At 43.1% G+C, this 18,203-nt stretch overlaps 1 protein-coding gene across 1 annotated transcript in view; it reads left to right on the top strand.

Annotated features, from left to right (window-relative positions):
* Positions 1-18,203, top strand: part of CACNA1B (calcium voltage-gated channel subunit alpha1 B) — a 1,081,812-nt gene that overhangs the window by 704,887 nt on the left and 358,722 nt on the right. The window contains exons 15-17 of the mRNA XM_078642008.1: positions 2,766-2,897; positions 4,110-4,182; positions 13,720-13,837. Coding sequence (XP_078498134.1) covers positions 2,766-2,897; positions 4,110-4,182; positions 13,720-13,837 — 323 coding nt within the window. The remainder of the gene's footprint in view (positions 1-2,765; positions 2,898-4,109; positions 4,183-13,719; positions 13,838-18,203) is intronic.

Below are 18,203 nucleotides of genomic sequence, written 5' to 3'. Positions count from 1 at the left end.
CATGTAAGTCACTCCAAAGGTAGGTCCAAGTTTCCCTGTGGGCAGGGTACAGTGTATGTGAAAGGTAGGACATGTACTGATGTGTGTGACATGTCTTCATAGTAAAAAAACACTGTATTTCGTTTCTCACTATTGAAAGGCTATCTGTCCCATAGGATAGAATGGGAGTTTATTTATAACATCTTATAAGTATAACTTTCCATTGGGACAAGATGGAAAGATGGAGTTTAGTATACCTGAACTCAGAATATAAAAAATGAATCTTTTAGGAAAGATGATTTTCATATTGTGTGTTTGAAAATACCCCTTTTAGAAAGTGGGTATTTTCTTGCTTAGCCATCCAGTGTGCCTCTGCTGGTTTGTGGATTGACTGTTTGGCTTTGGAGTGACAAGGGCTGGGGATGTGCATTCACTGTAGACAGCCACTGGGGGGGGCGGGGTGGTAGGTGGAGGTGTGTCCTGCTTTTCCTGGACGAGTCAGGGCTGAATAGACCTGGGCTGCATTTTTAGTACGGGAGGAGATTTCCTTGCACCTGAATGGGCATGGTCTGCCTTATACAATGCTGTCTCCACCTCCTGCCAGGATGCTGGGCCAGGCAGGACAGAACTGGTTTTGACTGAGCACAGAGGCTATCTGCCACAAGAGAACAAAGATAAATGGAATATAAATATTAGGGCCCGACCCCAGAACTTTAGAATACTCCTGGACTCAAGAGGTACCTCGTTCAAGGACAAAAGCTGGGACAGCTGAAGGAGAAGTACTGCCCCTTTGCTGTGTGATGTCTGTGTTTGGCCTGCAGTGGCTGTTTCTGCCAAGGAGGGGAACCATATGTGTATCCTGCTTGAAGAAGATTTCCAAAGGCTTGAAATAGAGCTCACCGCCTGTTCTGATATCTCAGAGACACAAAGACTTCGCCACCAGCTCACCTGAACTGTCTTGCTGGGAGTTTGACCTTCCAAGAGGTGCCTGTGTTGGGCTTTTGGAGGTTGTTCCTGCTGATGGGAGCTGGAAAAAGAGAAGCAACTAAAGAAGCATGACACGTCCGCACCCGTTTCTGATGCCTCGCAGCTGTGCGGAAAGAATTGCCACGCATCGCCATCGTGCCGCTAAAAACCAATGCAGCACCTGCCCATGGCTGGAGAAATTGCCACACGCCGAGTCTCATGCACCGATCTCCAAAGTCCGAGATCAATGCACTGACTCTGACGCAGGCACTGCTGTGCGGCTGCAAGAACTGACGCATCGTGGGACCGGGGCTGGAGAGATCAAAGCAGTGCCATTGCAGCCGCATCGAGAACCGACACGTTCCAGAGTCTACATCCATGTCGGGCCGCAGTAAGAAACCGTTGCATCACCTCCTCTTCAGTAAGGAACCAATGCATCACCTCCAGTGCGTGGCAGTAAGGAACCAACGCACCTCCCCCCCTGGAGCAAGGAACCGCTGTATCACCTTCCCTGCGCACAAGGAACAGACGCATCACCTTCACTGCAGCTGTTTTTGTTTATGATTTTGACGCATCCAAGGTACTTTGTGTTGGAAGTGTCCCAATTATAGTTTGCTATGGACAGAACTGTTTATACCTTTTAAAATTCACATCTTGATAACTGTATGGTGTATTTTTGTCGTTTTGGTCTTGTTTGGTTTAGATAAAGATTACTTATTTTTCTAAACTGATTTGGTGTCCATTTGTAGTGTTTTCACTGTTCTACTGTATGTGTGCACAAATGCTTTACAGACTGCCTCTGAGATAAGCCTATCTGCTCGTGCCAAGCTACCAAGGGGGTGAGCAGGGGTTATTTTAGAAGTGTATCCCCCTTACCCTGACCATAAAGAAGGTTCCCTATTTGGACAAAGGTGCAAACCATTGCCTACGAGAGACCCCCATTTCTCACACCCACTGACACAAACTCCCCATGCACCAGAAATATCAGTGTGAGGCCTCATGGGACCCCTTGAGTGAACAAAAGTGTTCAGATTGGAATGGCATAAGAAGATAGTGTTTACCAAGCCCAAAGGGAGTGGCATATTTTTGAGGGATTGTTCACTCAAGCTCATAGGCATTCGGATGGAATGACAGATTGCTGAGCAGTGGCCTTGCTGCCCTGGGACCTTGAGTCAACTACGCTCTAGGACAGGTGACAGCACCCTTGGTTTCCAGTTAAAGCAATCAAACGTGATGGGTGGAATACTTGCAAAAGTCCCAGCCACTGAGAATTACTCAGGCCACATTCCAGTTATTGGTTTTTGTCCACTGCACCATTGCAGCCGGAGGGAGGGCAGCCATATGCAAATCCGTCTTGGTCATGTTCCATTGGGAAGAGTCCAGCTTGATCTGCCCAACAACGTCTTCTGTGTACAAGAACACAAGAAACCACTAACTGATTTCAGCCTTCAGCCTTTTTGAACCTCATCAATAGGTTGCAGCCTTTATCCTGTGGTACAGTGATCACAGAACCAATGTCTGGGATTACCTGTGAGACTTAGGGCATCAATTTTGAAACAACAAACGGCGATGAGTGGAATGTTTGAGGTCTCAACCACTGGTAATCATTTGTGGTTTAATTCCAGTGTTTTGTCATTTTGTCCACTGTGCTTCTTCAGAAGTGGAGCACTATATACAATTCAATCTTGGGTCACCTCCAGTAGTATTGGGTCTTAAATGGTTGGTAATATGTTTAGTAAGGGTGACTTTGAATTGGGAAGTTAGTGGTGATTCTGTCTGCATTCTCTGCCTCTAACTGACTGAGTTTATTTTCTTGCCAGGTACTGGAATTCACTCAGGAACCTGGTGGTGTCGCTGCTGAACTCCATGAAGTCCATCGTCAGCCTGCTCTTCCTCCTCTTCCTCTTCATTGTTGTGTTTGCCTTGTTGGGGATGCAGCTCTTCGGGGGCTTGTAAGTCACTCGGCATCATGTGCTCAGAAAGGCGTAGCATCAGTAACTGCTGAGTCCATTGATGAAGGCGAGAGCCTACCTGCACAGATAGTTGGGAACTGGCTGCGTTTCCCCTATCAAGACAAGACACAGGATTTTATTCTACGGCTGGGAGGGAACCAGTTAGCTTTCTGTCAGGAAGGGGAGTTGGCAGGAGATTAAAACTATACCACAGGAGTCTAGAGATGCTCTAAATGGAAGTAACTGGCCAGGGTCTACTAAAGGGATGGAGGATACCCCAGGCACTTACACCCATGGATCAGTATGTAGATGTAGGTGATTCAGGCCCCAAATCCCAAAAGAAGAGAAGAGTTCTCCAAATGTTGGTGAGTGATTAGGGCCCTCTCATCAAATGTAGGAGCCTTGAACACATGTGTGAACATCCTCATCTGAAGCAGAAAATCACTTTATAAGATGACTAGGGCTTCATTAACTCTTAGACAGATGGTTCAGAGGTATGAGCTTTCCATTGGGAGGGGAAGAAGGTTCTCTGGACCCACCCAGTGTGCAGGAAGACATGGAGCATGGAGATCCTCCTAGGGGAGGGGCTTGGGACCCCGAAACAATCCGTACAAGGAAGTATGCTATGTAGAACAACATGAAATCTCATTTTGGAGGGAATTTATAGGAATGCCCTGGAAGCAATGGAAGCAATTCAAATACAGCTACTGTAGGAAATGGAGTAAATGCTTTGAGGTTCTCCCCAAGAGTCCAGCAATGGATTTCCACCCTAGTGAGTTTCTTTGCAGAAATGACATGTCTGAAAAATGATCCTATTACATGCAAAATGGGGATGTATGACGTTACAACGCATACTTTTACTCCGCGTACCATTACAACGCGGTATTTACAACGAATACCGTTACAACGCATAGCGCTTTGGGGTGCTGGATAGTGGTAAGTATAATTTACTATTCTAACTCCAGTCCCCGTGGACCCTAGGGAAGGTGTTGGATAGTAAATTAAACTTACCTCTTATCCTAGAGCGCCCCCCAGCGCAATGCGTTGTAATGCCATGCGTTGTAATGCCCGCGTTGTAATGGTAGTGCGGAGTAAAAGTTGCGTCGTAACGGGTGTGTACCGCAAAATGGAGATAGCAGTAAGGCAAGAGGGACATAGAAGTGATTCATTATCAATGCGCAATAAATGTTGTCTTCTCTACCTTCTTCGCAGGTTTAATTTTGAAGATGAAACACCAACCACAAACTTCGACACCTTTCCTGCTGCCATCCTCACCGTATTTCAGGTACAAATGACTAGCTAGAGCAGTGTGGCGGATCTGCTGCATGGATGTTGGGCCCAGGGAAGCGTGCATGCTCGGGATGGATGGCAGGATGCTTAGAAGCAAGATACAGCATTACTGATGGGTTGGCCCAGGTTGTCCATGCATATAAAGAACGTCAGGTCACCCCATTCCCCATTTAGCAGTCAATTTACAATTGATGATACAAATGAAATCACAGTGAACTTATCCTACCTAGGAATTAGGCAGGAATCCATTCTTTCTACTAAAAATTGGATAGCCAATTGGCTGTTTTACACTCTGTAGGGAAGAAGACATGTTTCCGCCTCGGAGACAGGTGTTACTTGCATTGAATGGAATTGTACAGCTAGTGCATTTTGTAACACTGAAGAAATGGAGCTGTCTCTTGACAATCTTGTCATCTTAAGGCTGAAATCTGTTTGTGATCTGTGTGTTGGACTTGTTATTTCTGTCTTGCACCTTTATAGTGGTTTGTGTTGTGGAAATAGTCTTCAATTTGAAATAGAATAGATCCATCCTATTACTTGTACAGATGTTTCTCTGCTTTTTTCATTCATGTGGTGTAAATATGCTATAAATACTATTAACTGGGTATCGTTTTCCCTTAACTGCGAGTTGGATTGTGGTGTCAACAAAATGTAGATATAACTGAGATTAATTCTCTGGCATGCATTTTCCGCCGCCTTGATTATCTTGATTGTTTCTATGCAGGAACACTCTATTCTACTCGTTGGATCCTTGCTGAGCTGTATTCATCTTGTTGTTTAGATGGTAGCAGTTTCATGGCTCTGAATAAAAAGGCATTCTGCTACACGATTTGTTCTTGGTGACTTGTGTCACTCTGGTTATTACTGATGGAAAATGCTTTCTGACTGTTTACTTAATGTATATTTATTTGCAGTGTTGCCGTGTCAATAATACCTAACACATTTTCCTTTAATGTTGTTATTGCTGAACTGCGTCTCTGCTAGTTGAGTTCTCTCTGAGCTACAGTCATTCTGGTTCTTGTACAGTTTTCTTTCTTTTCTACCGTCTTCTGATTAACTATTCAGCTAGTTGTTATCTCTTTGAATTAAGCCTTTGCTGGTTGTAATGTTCTTTAAGAATTTTAAGATCAGATTCTAACCTGGTTTACGCATGTGCAGTTGCAAGGTTTCTGGGCACAATGTGGGTTATCAGAGCCAGGGCCTTGGCAGCCGCTGCCCGATCGACAGGATAAAAGTCATTTTTGAGTATCGGACAATTGATCACTTACTGGTTACCTTCTCACAACTGCATGCTTCCCATTGCGCAGATAAGATTAACTAATGGACTGGCTACATAGCTTTTCTTTTGTTTGTTTTTATGTTTGCTGCATCTCTATGCATGTTTTAAAACATTTTCAATCTACCACCATTTATTTTTTTATAGTTTTACGTAATGTAAAGAGTCTCCGTCTGGATAATGTTGTATTTACTATACCTCATTGCTTGCTTTTCTATTTTCATATAATATTGTACGTTCTACTGCTTTTATGACAAAATTGTTGAATAAAGCGAAATTGAACGTTATTATGTTCTACTCCTGCTGTATGTTGACGGTTCCTGCTTACTCACAATCTGTCTTTATGTTGCGTTTTCTGTTCTTCTCAAACACTGCTTCTTGGCTGTGAGATACTTGTTTGAATGTGTCACAGGTTACTGTGGTGTTGGCTAGGCTTCTTTCTGCAGTGTGGCCGGCTCTTGTTTTCCTCCTTTCTGTTGGATGTTCTTTGAAACTATTTCTCCTGCTGCTCAAAGTTTTGCTCTGGTTCAGCTGTGTCTCTATGGGCCTTTATTGAGGTGTGCCTTATTGATTGTGCTCTTGCTGAGCTGTGGGATGGGCTCTGCTTGTGGCCCTTCGTGCTCAAATCCACAGACATTAATGGACTTCTATGGAGTCTCAGCGCTACAAAGCAAATCAATACCTGTCGCTATCTAAGTGACAGATGTTCATCAACTCAATGTTAAATATGATTTAGATGGTTTTGGAGTTAGAGACCATTTTCATTGTGGAACCCAACAATATAGTCTATCAATATAGGGCTTTGCTCTCCCTAACACTGTACTCTGATACACAACAGAGACCAGTACTTCATAGCTCTTGTTACTTGGATATGTTTATTCCATGTATGAGCCTTTTAATATTCTCAGGTCACAAGAACTTCACATTTTCGTACTTGTGCGCCAGTTTCACTCACTTGAAGCTGCTTTTCCACACAAACAATGCAAGCCATGTAGTTGCCACACGTGGGTACAACACTCTCTTCCATTTCACACTCTGTGCTGGCAGCACCAGAACTGAGGCTGGATTAAGAACTTGGTGGACAGAGTGCTCCGCACAACGTGGCAGAGTGCCGTGCCCGCCAAAGTGACCGCCCACCTGCTTGTCTTGAGTCGGGTAGACCGCCATGCTTCCAATGGCAGTGCCTCTCTTGGCTCCACTCTCTATGTTGGTGCATCAGCCCCTCGCCTTATTTAGAGTACAAACCCTGGTAGTCCCAAACTGAAAGATAAAGAGATATAAGCCCACACCCAGGGCGAAAACTCCAGGGCATCAGGATCATTTATTTTTTGCTGTTCAGTAATAAACTTCTACTTTAGGAGTTTGTTTTTGGGAAACAAAAAAAGTTTGATGAACAAGCTACCATAATATGGCGGCTCCTCTGAACGTGCAAAGATCTCCACAGGGAGAGCGAGACCTTTTGAAAAGGAGGGCGGTAGTCCAGCTAGGCGGGTGGAGGAAATTACTTCTGCCACCCTGACAAATGTGCCTGCCAAAGCGTAAATCAGGCCTGTAGTGTCAAACACTCATTGATTTTGTGAACTAAGTATAGCCTAGAACCCAGCAATGCAAAAGGAATGCTGGGCATTGGTTCTATGGAGATAAGCTGGCTTCCTTTCAGAGAGGCAGAGTCATGCAAACACAATTCAAAGACAGTAACCAGAAAGTTAAGAAGGAAATTACAGTTTCAAAGCAATTAACTTCAAAATCGGTTTTCCTCAGACAAAAGTCTGATAAGTGGGTTTTAAGGACAGAGATGTGGGCGGAAGTGTTTTCTACTTTCAATGACAGTGCGCCAGTAATGTTTACCGAGACTTTGCTGAGCCTTCTCACTCAAGTCTGTGCATATCTACCCTCCCCTAGTTGCTCACACATTTTGTTGTTGAGTCCAAGGTGTTTGTGCTTCTGCATTGCTCTACTCATCTACCCAGAGAACCATTCTGGGAAATCCTGCTCTGTCGACGACTGGCTTACTTGCTGGACAGAGGGGCAGGTGGGTGGGGTGGTCATCTCTCCCTCCCCTCCACCATTCTAAGGATTCAAGGCTCTCATGGGACATGAACTGCTTTAAAAATAAAAGTCTATATGTTTGTCCGCCCAATTTAGGTGAGCGGACATATAGCTGTTTTTTTACTGCCCGTCACCGCCAGGAACACCCTGGCGGCAAGAGGCAGTAAAGACATAAAAATTCCCCCTCTCTTCGCCATGGGAGGTAATTCCCATGGCAAGGGAGTCATTGTTATTTTTTTTATTTTTATTTTTTTCGCCTTTTGGGTTTTATTTCTGGGAATTAAAAAACTTTGTAACTTTGTTGTACGGCTCCGTCATGTTTGACAGAGCCACAAGTCAAAGTTACAATTCATTCATAGGAACCACTTTGATGGTGGTCTCTGTGAATGCTAGAAATGTCCATCCCCCAACAGAAATTTCTAAATGTGGCTGTCAGGACCTTCACCAGGACGACAAAGTAAAAACTCACCTCTCAAAGCTTCATTAGTAGGGTAATTTTAAAAAGGACAATACCTGAAGCAGATTTTACAGTGTATCTAAATGTTTCCTTTGTCACAAGTGCAACTCTGCTTGATATCTAGGGTTAGGTAAGTTGTTGAACGGTTTGAATTTGCGAAACACGCTCTGTGCCAGTGATATTCTAGTTGAGACCTGTTTCCTGTTTTAATGTTAAAATGGTATTTAGCTGCCCTTCTACTAACTGTGGTTTAGCTAGTTTTCTCTGGCTTGGGTTATGCAAGGACTTTCATGTTTCCACTTGTCTTATTCATCCTGCCACTGCTGGACTTTTACTTCATAGGGAACCGCTACCTCAAATTGTCTTTATGGCGTAAAGTGATCTCCCCCATTTTCCTAAATCTCAGCACTCCCTTACGATGCTTTTGCGCGGAGATGTACTGGTTTACTTAATGTACTCTTGACTTTTGCAACTTGTTTTTCCCCTTTTTCTCAGCTTTTCCAATGCTGTAATTTATTCTCTTAAGCAGTTCCTATAGACATTTACATAAGTCTGCTCTACAAGTATCACTGCACTCTATGCCAATGCACTCCACGCCACTTAACTAAAAACCAATGCACTCTACGCCACTTCACTCTACACTAGTGTACTCTGTACCACTTTTCTTTATGCCACTTCATTCTAAGCCACTCTAATCCAGTCTACGACACAATAGTCTATGATACTCCACTCTAAAATGCTGTACTCCATTAAATAATACTGCACTCTGACACCCTACTCCACTCTACGCCACGCCAATCTACAACACTCTACTCCACTCTGTGCCACTCTACAACACTACTCCACTCTACAATGCTCTAAGCAAATCCCTCTCTGCCATGCCATGTCACTTTATTCCACTCTATTCTCCAACACACTTCTGACCTCTGCACTACTCCACTTTATGCCACTCCACTCTAACACTCTGTCACTACACGCAACTCTAAGACTATAACACTCTGCTCCACTCTAGGCTATTCCACTCTCCTACACTACTCCACTCTGTGACAAGCTACTCCGCTATATGTCACTCTTCTCTACAACACTCTACTCTGCTCTACAGAACACCCTCTACGCCACTCCACTCTGCTCTACGCCATTCTACTTCACTCAACTCCAATCTGCATCCTTCCACTCTATGACACTCCACTCCATGACCCTCCACTCCATGACACTCCACTCCTTCCACGACACTCCACAACACTACACGCCACTCAACTCTAATCTACACCACTCTACCCCACCCCATTACACTCCACTCTACTCCACTTTATGACCCTCCACTGCATGCCACTCTCCTTTACCCCACTAATGTTTAGCCATGCTGAACAGCACCCGCACTGCTGTACGAATTGTCTAAAATATATTGGCAAATGAGTTTTATCTTAATGCTAAAGTACCCCCTAAAACAGTAAGACAATCTGCTTTCTAAGTGCTACCTGGAATACAGTCGAGCCCACCCGACCTTTAGGAGTCAGTATGAACCCGATGATGAAGCATGCCACTATTAGAGTGGGTGAGGGTTATACTTATAAATGAAAAAGAGACTTTTTCCTCTTCCTGCCTCTTTTAGGCTATAATATCTCAGATACTTACTGTTTCCCTTTCTCTCTACAGCATTCTAAATTTTAGTGAGTGGATACTCGCTTTGCGTATTTTAGTTCAGACTCCAAATAATCCCCAGCTTTTGTGATCTTGCATCACAAGATAGGTCCAATATCCTGGGCATATTTCCAATGGTCTTGTGCTTTCAGGCCCTTGTTCGTGGTGTTGCACATGCTCCACTTTCTATGTTGTCGCCTTCTTATCGATCTGGTTTAGGAAAGCCTGGACCACACTAGTACATTACAGCTTGGAAATGGCATCCTTTGTTTTGTGGCTGTGAATGAACAAGGAGAGAGTTCTATTGAAGACCAATATCAAGTTCACATAATTGTTAACCAGAGTTCCTTGATGGACAGGCAGAGAGGCACAATCAGTTCCCCTGATGTTTCAATGGATTTCATATATTAACCAGCCATCCTTTCTCATCTATCAGCTAACAACCTTAGTGGTTTGCCATATTTTGATATTGTTTGGTTTTGTGGTTTAAGGGAAACTTGCCCTTAATAATTGTCAAGGACAGTATTTGAGATGGTTTAAATGTCCTTCTTCGAGGAAAGAGTGACTCCTTCCAGTGTCCATGGTACCACCTTGTCCTTAGATATACGCATAAAACATGCCAGGTTTCTCCTCAAGAGGGTCCCAGTGAGAAGCCAAACCTGATAGCTTTTATCTGATGATGAAGAGTAGTTCAGAAGTAGATATCCTAGACATCAAGCACTCCCTGATATCAGGGAAGATAACAAAAGCCAGGCAAAAAAATCCAGACAAAAATCCAAAGGGAATCTAGCTGCAAAAGTAACAAAAACTAGGGACAGTTATAGCAGGAAGTGGGTGAATAACTTGCCAAAAAGAAGGGGGTGTATGGATTTCAATGCACCATTCACCTTTCAATGGCTCCTTTATATATTATTCAAATGAACTGACATCACAAGGAAAGACTTTCCTTCACCTTGGATTGAGAGTCTCACTATGAATCCTCGGATCCGATCACCATCTTTGAAAGCGTAATTAATAAGACTTGCTTACGGCCCTTTCAACTATGTCGTGGCATTGTTTTGGTACATGAAGAAGAAGCTCAAGTTTGACATCTTTCTGTGAAATACAGAACGCACTACTGCCCTTTTAGTCCAACACTCCATGTCAGCTGCCGATCACCCTTGTTGGTGCCTGTGACTGTGGAAGTCAGCGAGCACATCCTCATATATGCAGCCTGACTGCGTGGCAAGCAAAATGTCTTCCTCTGAGGGGTTGCCACTTCTGGTAAGATCTCAGCATGGAGATTACAAAAAGGCATATAACACAACTGCCTATTATTATATAATTGAGCAAGAGGAAATGCATTATCTTCCCTCCAACGCCAGTGAGAGCTGAGGTTTGGTTTCATCATTATTCATCTACTGTCAGCTCCCTTTCTGGTTTAGAACACAGTGTCATTGAGTGGCATGAGTGGGAGTAGCATGCTAATACCCTTGACATCTCTTTCAAGGGGATGTGCACTCCCTCTGGTCATTTATTTCCTCCAGAGGCTTATTTCAGATTCTCCACCTTCACTTTCAGGTTGTCAAAGGAAAGCTCTTTAGCAAGCTTTGAAGATCTGGAATATTTGGTTAGGATTTTTTGTCTTTCCCTCTGCTAGTATGGAAATCTCTCAAATATTTCCAAAAGAGGTGCCACCAAAAAATTTACTTAAAGAATCTAGAAGTTCAGCGCCTTTCTTGGCCGATGAATCTTTGCCACCATTTTCTAATGGAGCATTACACATCAGGGACATCAATAATTACATGTGATTCTCAGTCAATAAAGAGAGAGTTGGTAAAGTTTCAAAACAAATTTTTCTCATTTTAGTAGATTTGTCGGTATGTTTGTTCTTTTATTCAAATTAGTGACAGATCGTTTACAGAAACAATAATAAATTTCATTCAATGAATAATCCCTATTCTAAACTAAAATGACCTACCCTACCCTAATAAGAACCCATAAAGAGTTCCTTCTCGAAAAGAGAAAAATAGATCAAATAACTAAGAGGAAGGTCGAACTCTCTATAAAGGGTAGTTCTGGAGACTCGGCTGCTTGCAGTAGCAACCGTCTGAAAGGGTGAGAAGGAAAGAGTCACAGCAGTAGTTATGAACTGCATAAAACAGAAAAGTCTCCTCACAAGGTGTTTGGAACACAAGAAATCACCGTAAGCAGTATCTTATGGCAAGTCAGGCTACCACAGCAAAGTGCCAACGGGCATTGCAAGGTAAGGACGCATGGAATGGGTCACGAAGTGCGATTACCTTTAGCTAGAAACACATACTATATATAAAGCAGCTAAACATGTTGCAAAACAGGTAAATGTGATCATCATCGTCCAATGGTGAGAGGTCTTCTGATGGTTGGTCGCCTTCGCCCTCATTTCCCACGTAAACGTACACAACATCATGAAGTCAGTCAGAAATACATCTAAGAAAGTTCTCATGAGAACCTTTTGTAAGCCAACTCTGTTAGCTGTCTTGTGTTCGTCCCACTGTATAACAATGAGATGCTCTCTAAAATGAAACATTCAAACTCTGGTATGTTCTGGTTAGATCATGAAATGTAAGCTAGATCAAGCATTTTCTTTTCATTATTAAACTTGTTCATTAAGCATATGTATTAAAGAAAACAATCTAAGCACAGTGAAGTCATAAGAAGGAATACATTTTTCGAGCACACAGCACATTTCACAAAAGTCAAGCCCAAAAGTTTGATTATAATGTTAAATTGCTATTTTATGAAAAGCATTTGTTTTCTTAAAAAGATAGAACAGAAATAAAATAATAGTGTGGCCTAGCAAGTGGAGATCAATAGAAATGAAAGCTTACAGCAGAAATTAAACAGAATTTTTCACATTTACAAGTAAAGACACATTCCCCAACATTTAACTAATTATGCATTTTCTGGTTCAACATTTAGTGCATTTTTATTATGTGATGAAATTTGCATAACCATTTCCAGATTTCACACCTTCACAATGCTCCATCGTTTGGATTCCTTGAGGTTGCTTACTGGCCTAATATATGGGTGTCATCCTTTGTTCTTTAGCCCCCTTGCAAATGGTGCTGGTTACATTTCGAGTCATTATTTAGGAAGCATCTTCTCTCACCGTGTGAAGGTAACATCTTGCTTTCAGATCCAGCCTCTCTGAACTTTAAGCATTTACTCCTCCCTCCAGAAGTTTACAATTTCCACCCCAGCCCAGAATGGAGGTTCCATTATAGAGGTTCCAACATAAGTTTGTAAAATGTCAACCTCCTAGAGCGGAAAAGCTGTGTTTTCAACATATCTATTTGCTGTTGACAGTGTTTGCCTTGCTAGATCCACCTTGCGTCATCTTAATTGAAACTTGCATATACTCCAATTTATCATTAATCCTTTACTGCTTACCACAAATGTCTACTTGGTGTTCTGATTGAGAGCTTGGTTTAAGTGCTTCATATTTTGACATCAAAATGCATAAGAATGCTTTAGGAACTGATATTCTGGTCTACTTTGAAGCTTAAGTTCTTGAAGGTTAGTTTTGTTGTGTGATTGACTTGGATGGTCCATTTAATTGGATTCCTTCTCTGATGGTGATGCACTACTTATTATTATTCTAAGAAATAAGATTATGTATCCTCTTCTAGCACCACTAAGGAAACAGCTTATCATTTACATATTAATCAGACCGGCAACTTATTTAAATTACGTTGCAATTTGCTATGCAACAGGTCTATACTTCCCATGTTGAGAGGACTGCTTTTGATGGGTAATGTGATATTATTGAGCACTAGCTGTGCGTCTGCTGTTTAATGTATGTGTGCTGTTTAGGGCTCTGTGTTTGCCAGGTTGTTGGGTTTCTGTTGATGCTGTGCCATTGCTGGCTTTTGTGTATGTGGAAAGCTCTTCTCATTTTGACCTGATCAAATCCTGCACATTCCTATTAATAGTCAAGATATGTTGCTGTTGTTTGCGGGTGCAGTGTTATGTTTCTAAATTAGTTTCCTGGTGGCTTAAATGTGTAGATATGATGGATCCATCATCCAATGTGTTGTATTGTGGCATTCTGTTTGTTCTCATTCTGCTATTGTGCCTTTATTTTGCAGATCCTCACTGGTGAAGACTGGAATGCAGTGATGTACCATGGTATCCAATCCCAGGGTGGCGTCCAAGGGGGAATGTTGTCCTGTGTTTACTTCATCATCCTCACCTTGTTTGGCAATTGTATCCTTCAAGCTGCCAGTATTGTGTGGTTCCTAAACTTCAGCTGCTGTTGCAATATCACTCATTCAACAACATTTTATGTTTAGATCCTATGAGCTTTAGTTGATGTAATTAATGCACAGAATTGGCCTCTTTACTATTAAAGTTATGGTGATTATTTGGGGATGCAACCCAAAAGTTACCACACACTATATTTAGAAGGAAACATTTAAATGCGAAGCTATTCAATTGGTTGTTTTACTCTAGGGTTTCTATTTGAAAACTGTTGGTATGTTTGCACTATGTGTCTTACAAATGTCCCATTGCTTTGACTGGTCTTGCTAATATGAGACTTGAGCCTTGATTTGGAAATTACAAATGCTATGCTAAATTGTGGCAACATGTGTTGGGACAGGCATGTTGCCTGCATAGTTTTCAGGCGTGTTCCTTCGCCCTAAGTGTCCGACTTCGTGTGAAACTGATATCACTTTTTTTGGGCCCTGGCATTATGCTAATCTACCATGAGGGCTGGGACCTAGGCCTGTCCCTGACATTGTGAGTTTCAGGACCTGTCCTGTGACCCGAGGGGCACACAAAGTGTAACCTCATACAAGACAGTGAGTTACTGTCGCTCTCATGGGTGCATTATGCAAAGAGGTGGTTGGAGCGTACCATGTTTTATTATTATAGTGTGATCAGGCCTTTTTCTTAGTGTCAGGGAGAGTACGGTCTACTGAAGCCTCATGTCTGGAGTTCCAATGTTATCTGAGGCCCAGACAATGGGGCTGACATCCTGCTTGCCTGTTGAGCATGTATTTATGCACAGGGGTCCATTTTGAGAATAGCTCCCCCAGACAGTGGAAGTGTACTGCCTGAATGCCTGTGGCTGGAGGGTGGAGATCTAAACACTGAAGTGAAGAGGACTGAAACAATGCTTCCTTTAGGAATTCCATGAACACTGTGTTGAGAAGGAACTGCTGATTAGTTCTTCCCAAGGAATATAATTTGGCAGATATTGGGGTGAGAGGTGGGACTGCAGTTCCTGTTTTTCCAGGTGAGGAAGTTTCTAGGCAAGGGCTGTTGTTGTGTCTGTCTCTGATTACTGCTTCAGGAAGGCTGAGGACAGTCAGGTGCAGTCAGGTGCAGAGATCTCACACTTTATTGTGCCCATATATTGGGTACTCCGGCTTGGAGCGGGCCCCAGTGCTATCTGCTTTGATATGCTTCATGGCATCATTTTTACACAAAGCCTGTGTCTGTAGAGCATCCTTAGAATGACACTTAAAAGAGAAACAACCCAAACTGGTTCTGAAGCATGAGACAGTGGATCCACATCCCCGTCTGGAAAAAGAGGGACCCAACCCCCATCCCCCCTTTATTCCAGTCCCAAGTTTCAAGAAAGGGAGTGCTCAAATAGTTGCTCTGTAGCCAGAGGTGTTGCCTGCCTCACAGCCAGTTTCTCAAAGGGATAGTGATGATATCCGAAGTCAACACTTCCTGCTAGAAGTGCTGAGGATCTGCCTGAAGCAGTTGTTGAGGAGCGGTGAATACGACTTCAACAGAATGAGGAATTCCATGGTGCCCAGCAGAATGCCTTGGGTTGAGAAGTGGGTGCTGGCCCCACCATCAAGGAAAATGTGATTGAGTTGCCTCAGTCGCAGAAATCCCAATTTACCTGGAGTCTGCAACTGCTTACAGACGTCACCATGGGACTTGGCCTGGAGACTGCAAACATCACAAGCTGAGTGTCAGTCTACAGGCCACAGAGGACCACCTCTACTGATGGCTAGTACTACTGCTTTTTTCCGGCTCCCGGAGCCAAACCTGCAAAGATCGTCCTGCACGCAGCCCCCATTGCATTACCCTGCAGTGGAGGACAGGGGCACCACCCACACTTCCTTCACAGTATGGGTGGCTACCAAGCACCGATAGGTAACTGCAGGGCTTAGCGGCACCTCGGGATGAGAAAGACTCACGGGTGAGCCGGACATACCCCGCTTGAGACTTGTGGAGCAAAACCTGCTAGAGACATTGAACTGATTTACCTAAGTTAACGTGTGAGAATGTTTGAGTTAACAGCACCTGAGCCTTATCCTTGTCTACACCCATAGTGCAAGGGAGACAGTAATAGCAGGATCTTGAGATGTGTGGGAGAGAGTATCATTCTCAGTAAGGAAGGGGAATTGCAGGGCCTCACTGTTTCCACAATTTCCGACAACCCAGTATCATACATCAATTGGATTGTGCAGTATTTAGTCTTGCTGTGAAATGAAACATAGTTTCTTTCTCATATGGATAAGAGTTAAGTTGGACATCATATGAATGTGTCTGTTGTTCGACTGCTGAGTTCTGAGCTCTTGCCTCCCTAAACTACCTCCCAGAGAACCTTGAATTCTCTACCTCGTTTCTCTGAGAATGAGTCATTGAATTGGTCTACGTGGCCCCGTATACAGAGCCAAAGTAGGATGGGCCCCAAGATGCCTGTGGCAAATGACCCCCACCACCACAGTTGCTGCCCAGTAGCACCCGTTTGTCCCGTGGCCCTTCGAACAGGGTCTAAAATTGTGCAGACCCCTGCTTGCGCCGATGGCGCAATTACAGTAGGTCAGAGGTTTCTGCCTCCTCTGTGTTTTCAATTGGAATATTTAACAGGTCAAATGTGCTGATGTTTACCGAGAGAGAAAGGCCTGAAAAATACTAGGACATGGGGGCTTTGTGCTCTAAGCATCAAAATCCACAAGCTATCCCCCTTTATTGCTGGACAACCTGTGATTTTCATTATTTATCACATTCCATTAACATGATCCCCGTGGTATCTGTATTTATTAGATGTGACAAATAACCCACCCATGCAAGCCACTCATAATCGATGCCTGACGTGTTATGATGTAATCTGTTCAGATGGGTCAAATACATCAAATCTCTATACAGTGCATACCATTGCTCCTTTAAGACTATACATGTAGATAAATAGGTAAATACATTTGAATCCCCCCCCCATTTCCCTTTGGGGTCTCACTCAGATAGCAAGGAAATCAAGGTACAAATCACAACTTTGAATTCTGAGACAGTGTGTGTAAGAAGGGACCAAATGAGAAATATCCACAGGAGAGATTTGCTTAGTGTTCAGTAAGTAATGAAAAGTCTTTCAAGCTGAGGACCAGTCTCTCTCCCTGAAGTTATCAGAAGGCCTCACTGGAGTAAAAGTCCAGAAGCCTCATCATGTTCTAAAGCACGACTCCTTAATCGTCCATGTAACACAGCCCAACGCTCACCTTAGCCCTGCTGAAGTATCTCGCCACTCTTCAGCAGTTATAAAGGTGCCATGGGCACCTGGTGCATGGATTATACAGGGCAAATAGAAGGGGCAATCCTGGCCTTAATACACGTGGCTTTGGAACATTTTTCTTTCCCAGCTATGGCGTGGCAGTCCCATTTGTAACTTATGAATGGTGAGAGCTTAAGTATGCAGACATTAACACAGGCATTAGTAACGTACTTCTACCTGACTACCATGAAGGCAGATGAATATCAGAACCAATCAATATCAATATCAATATATATACTTTATTCGGTTTTTGAAATAGAAAACCATAAAAGCAATATTACCACAGTCAATATAATACATAGATAAAATGTGAAATTTAAACAAAAAGGACAACCGTACATTTAAAAACATTCCGTATAATAAGAACAATTTTAAATGTGTTTAGAAGAAACAGCCATTAAAAGACAAATATGGAAATAGCAGCAATTTGACATATAATTAAGTCACCCTACTGTTTCTAGATTTTAAGGCTGATTTTAAAAAGCCAATCAAGAATAAAGTGCTTTCAGGATTCAACATTTGTAGATAACAGAGGGCTGGGCGCACCTGGGTAAAGTTCTGTACTTTAAAAAGGGGCTTTAGGAAAAACCTCCGTGGTACCTCATAAAGGGGGCAAACAAATAAAAAGTGTACCAGGTCCTGCGGAGACTCATTGTCGCAGCCGCAGGACGGTCACACTTGGCCTCTGTGACAGCCCCTCGGGACAGCTAATAAAAGATGGTAGAATCTATTTGTCACTAGCGGAATTGGTAAACCATAGTGATCCCCCCAGATGTTCATATGGGTGAGCTGGTGGTTATGACTATTTAATCTATTATCAAGTCTGGGGCCATGCATGCGCTTATGGGCGTGTGGGTAAAAATTTAAATTGTTCGGGGGATTAGGTTGGTAAAAGAAGCCCAGGGGGAGCATCTGTATCCCAGATCTGGTGTTAAACTTTCTTGCGTGTGTCTCTCGGAATAAGTTCTCAACGATCAAACGGTTGTTGAAATTCACGATTATACAGTCACCACCTCCTAGCTTTCTTAAGTTTCCCACCCAGCCCACACGTCGCACCAT

Source organism: Lissotriton helveticus, chromosome 5_1 (assembly GCF_964261635.1).
Source record: "Lissotriton helveticus chromosome 5_1, aLisHel1.1, whole genome shotgun sequence".
In the NCBI taxonomy this organism is placed as follows: domain Eukaryota; kingdom Metazoa; phylum Chordata; class Amphibia; order Caudata; family Salamandridae; genus Lissotriton; species Lissotriton helveticus.
This window is presented reverse-complemented; position numbering and strand designations above follow the sequence as displayed.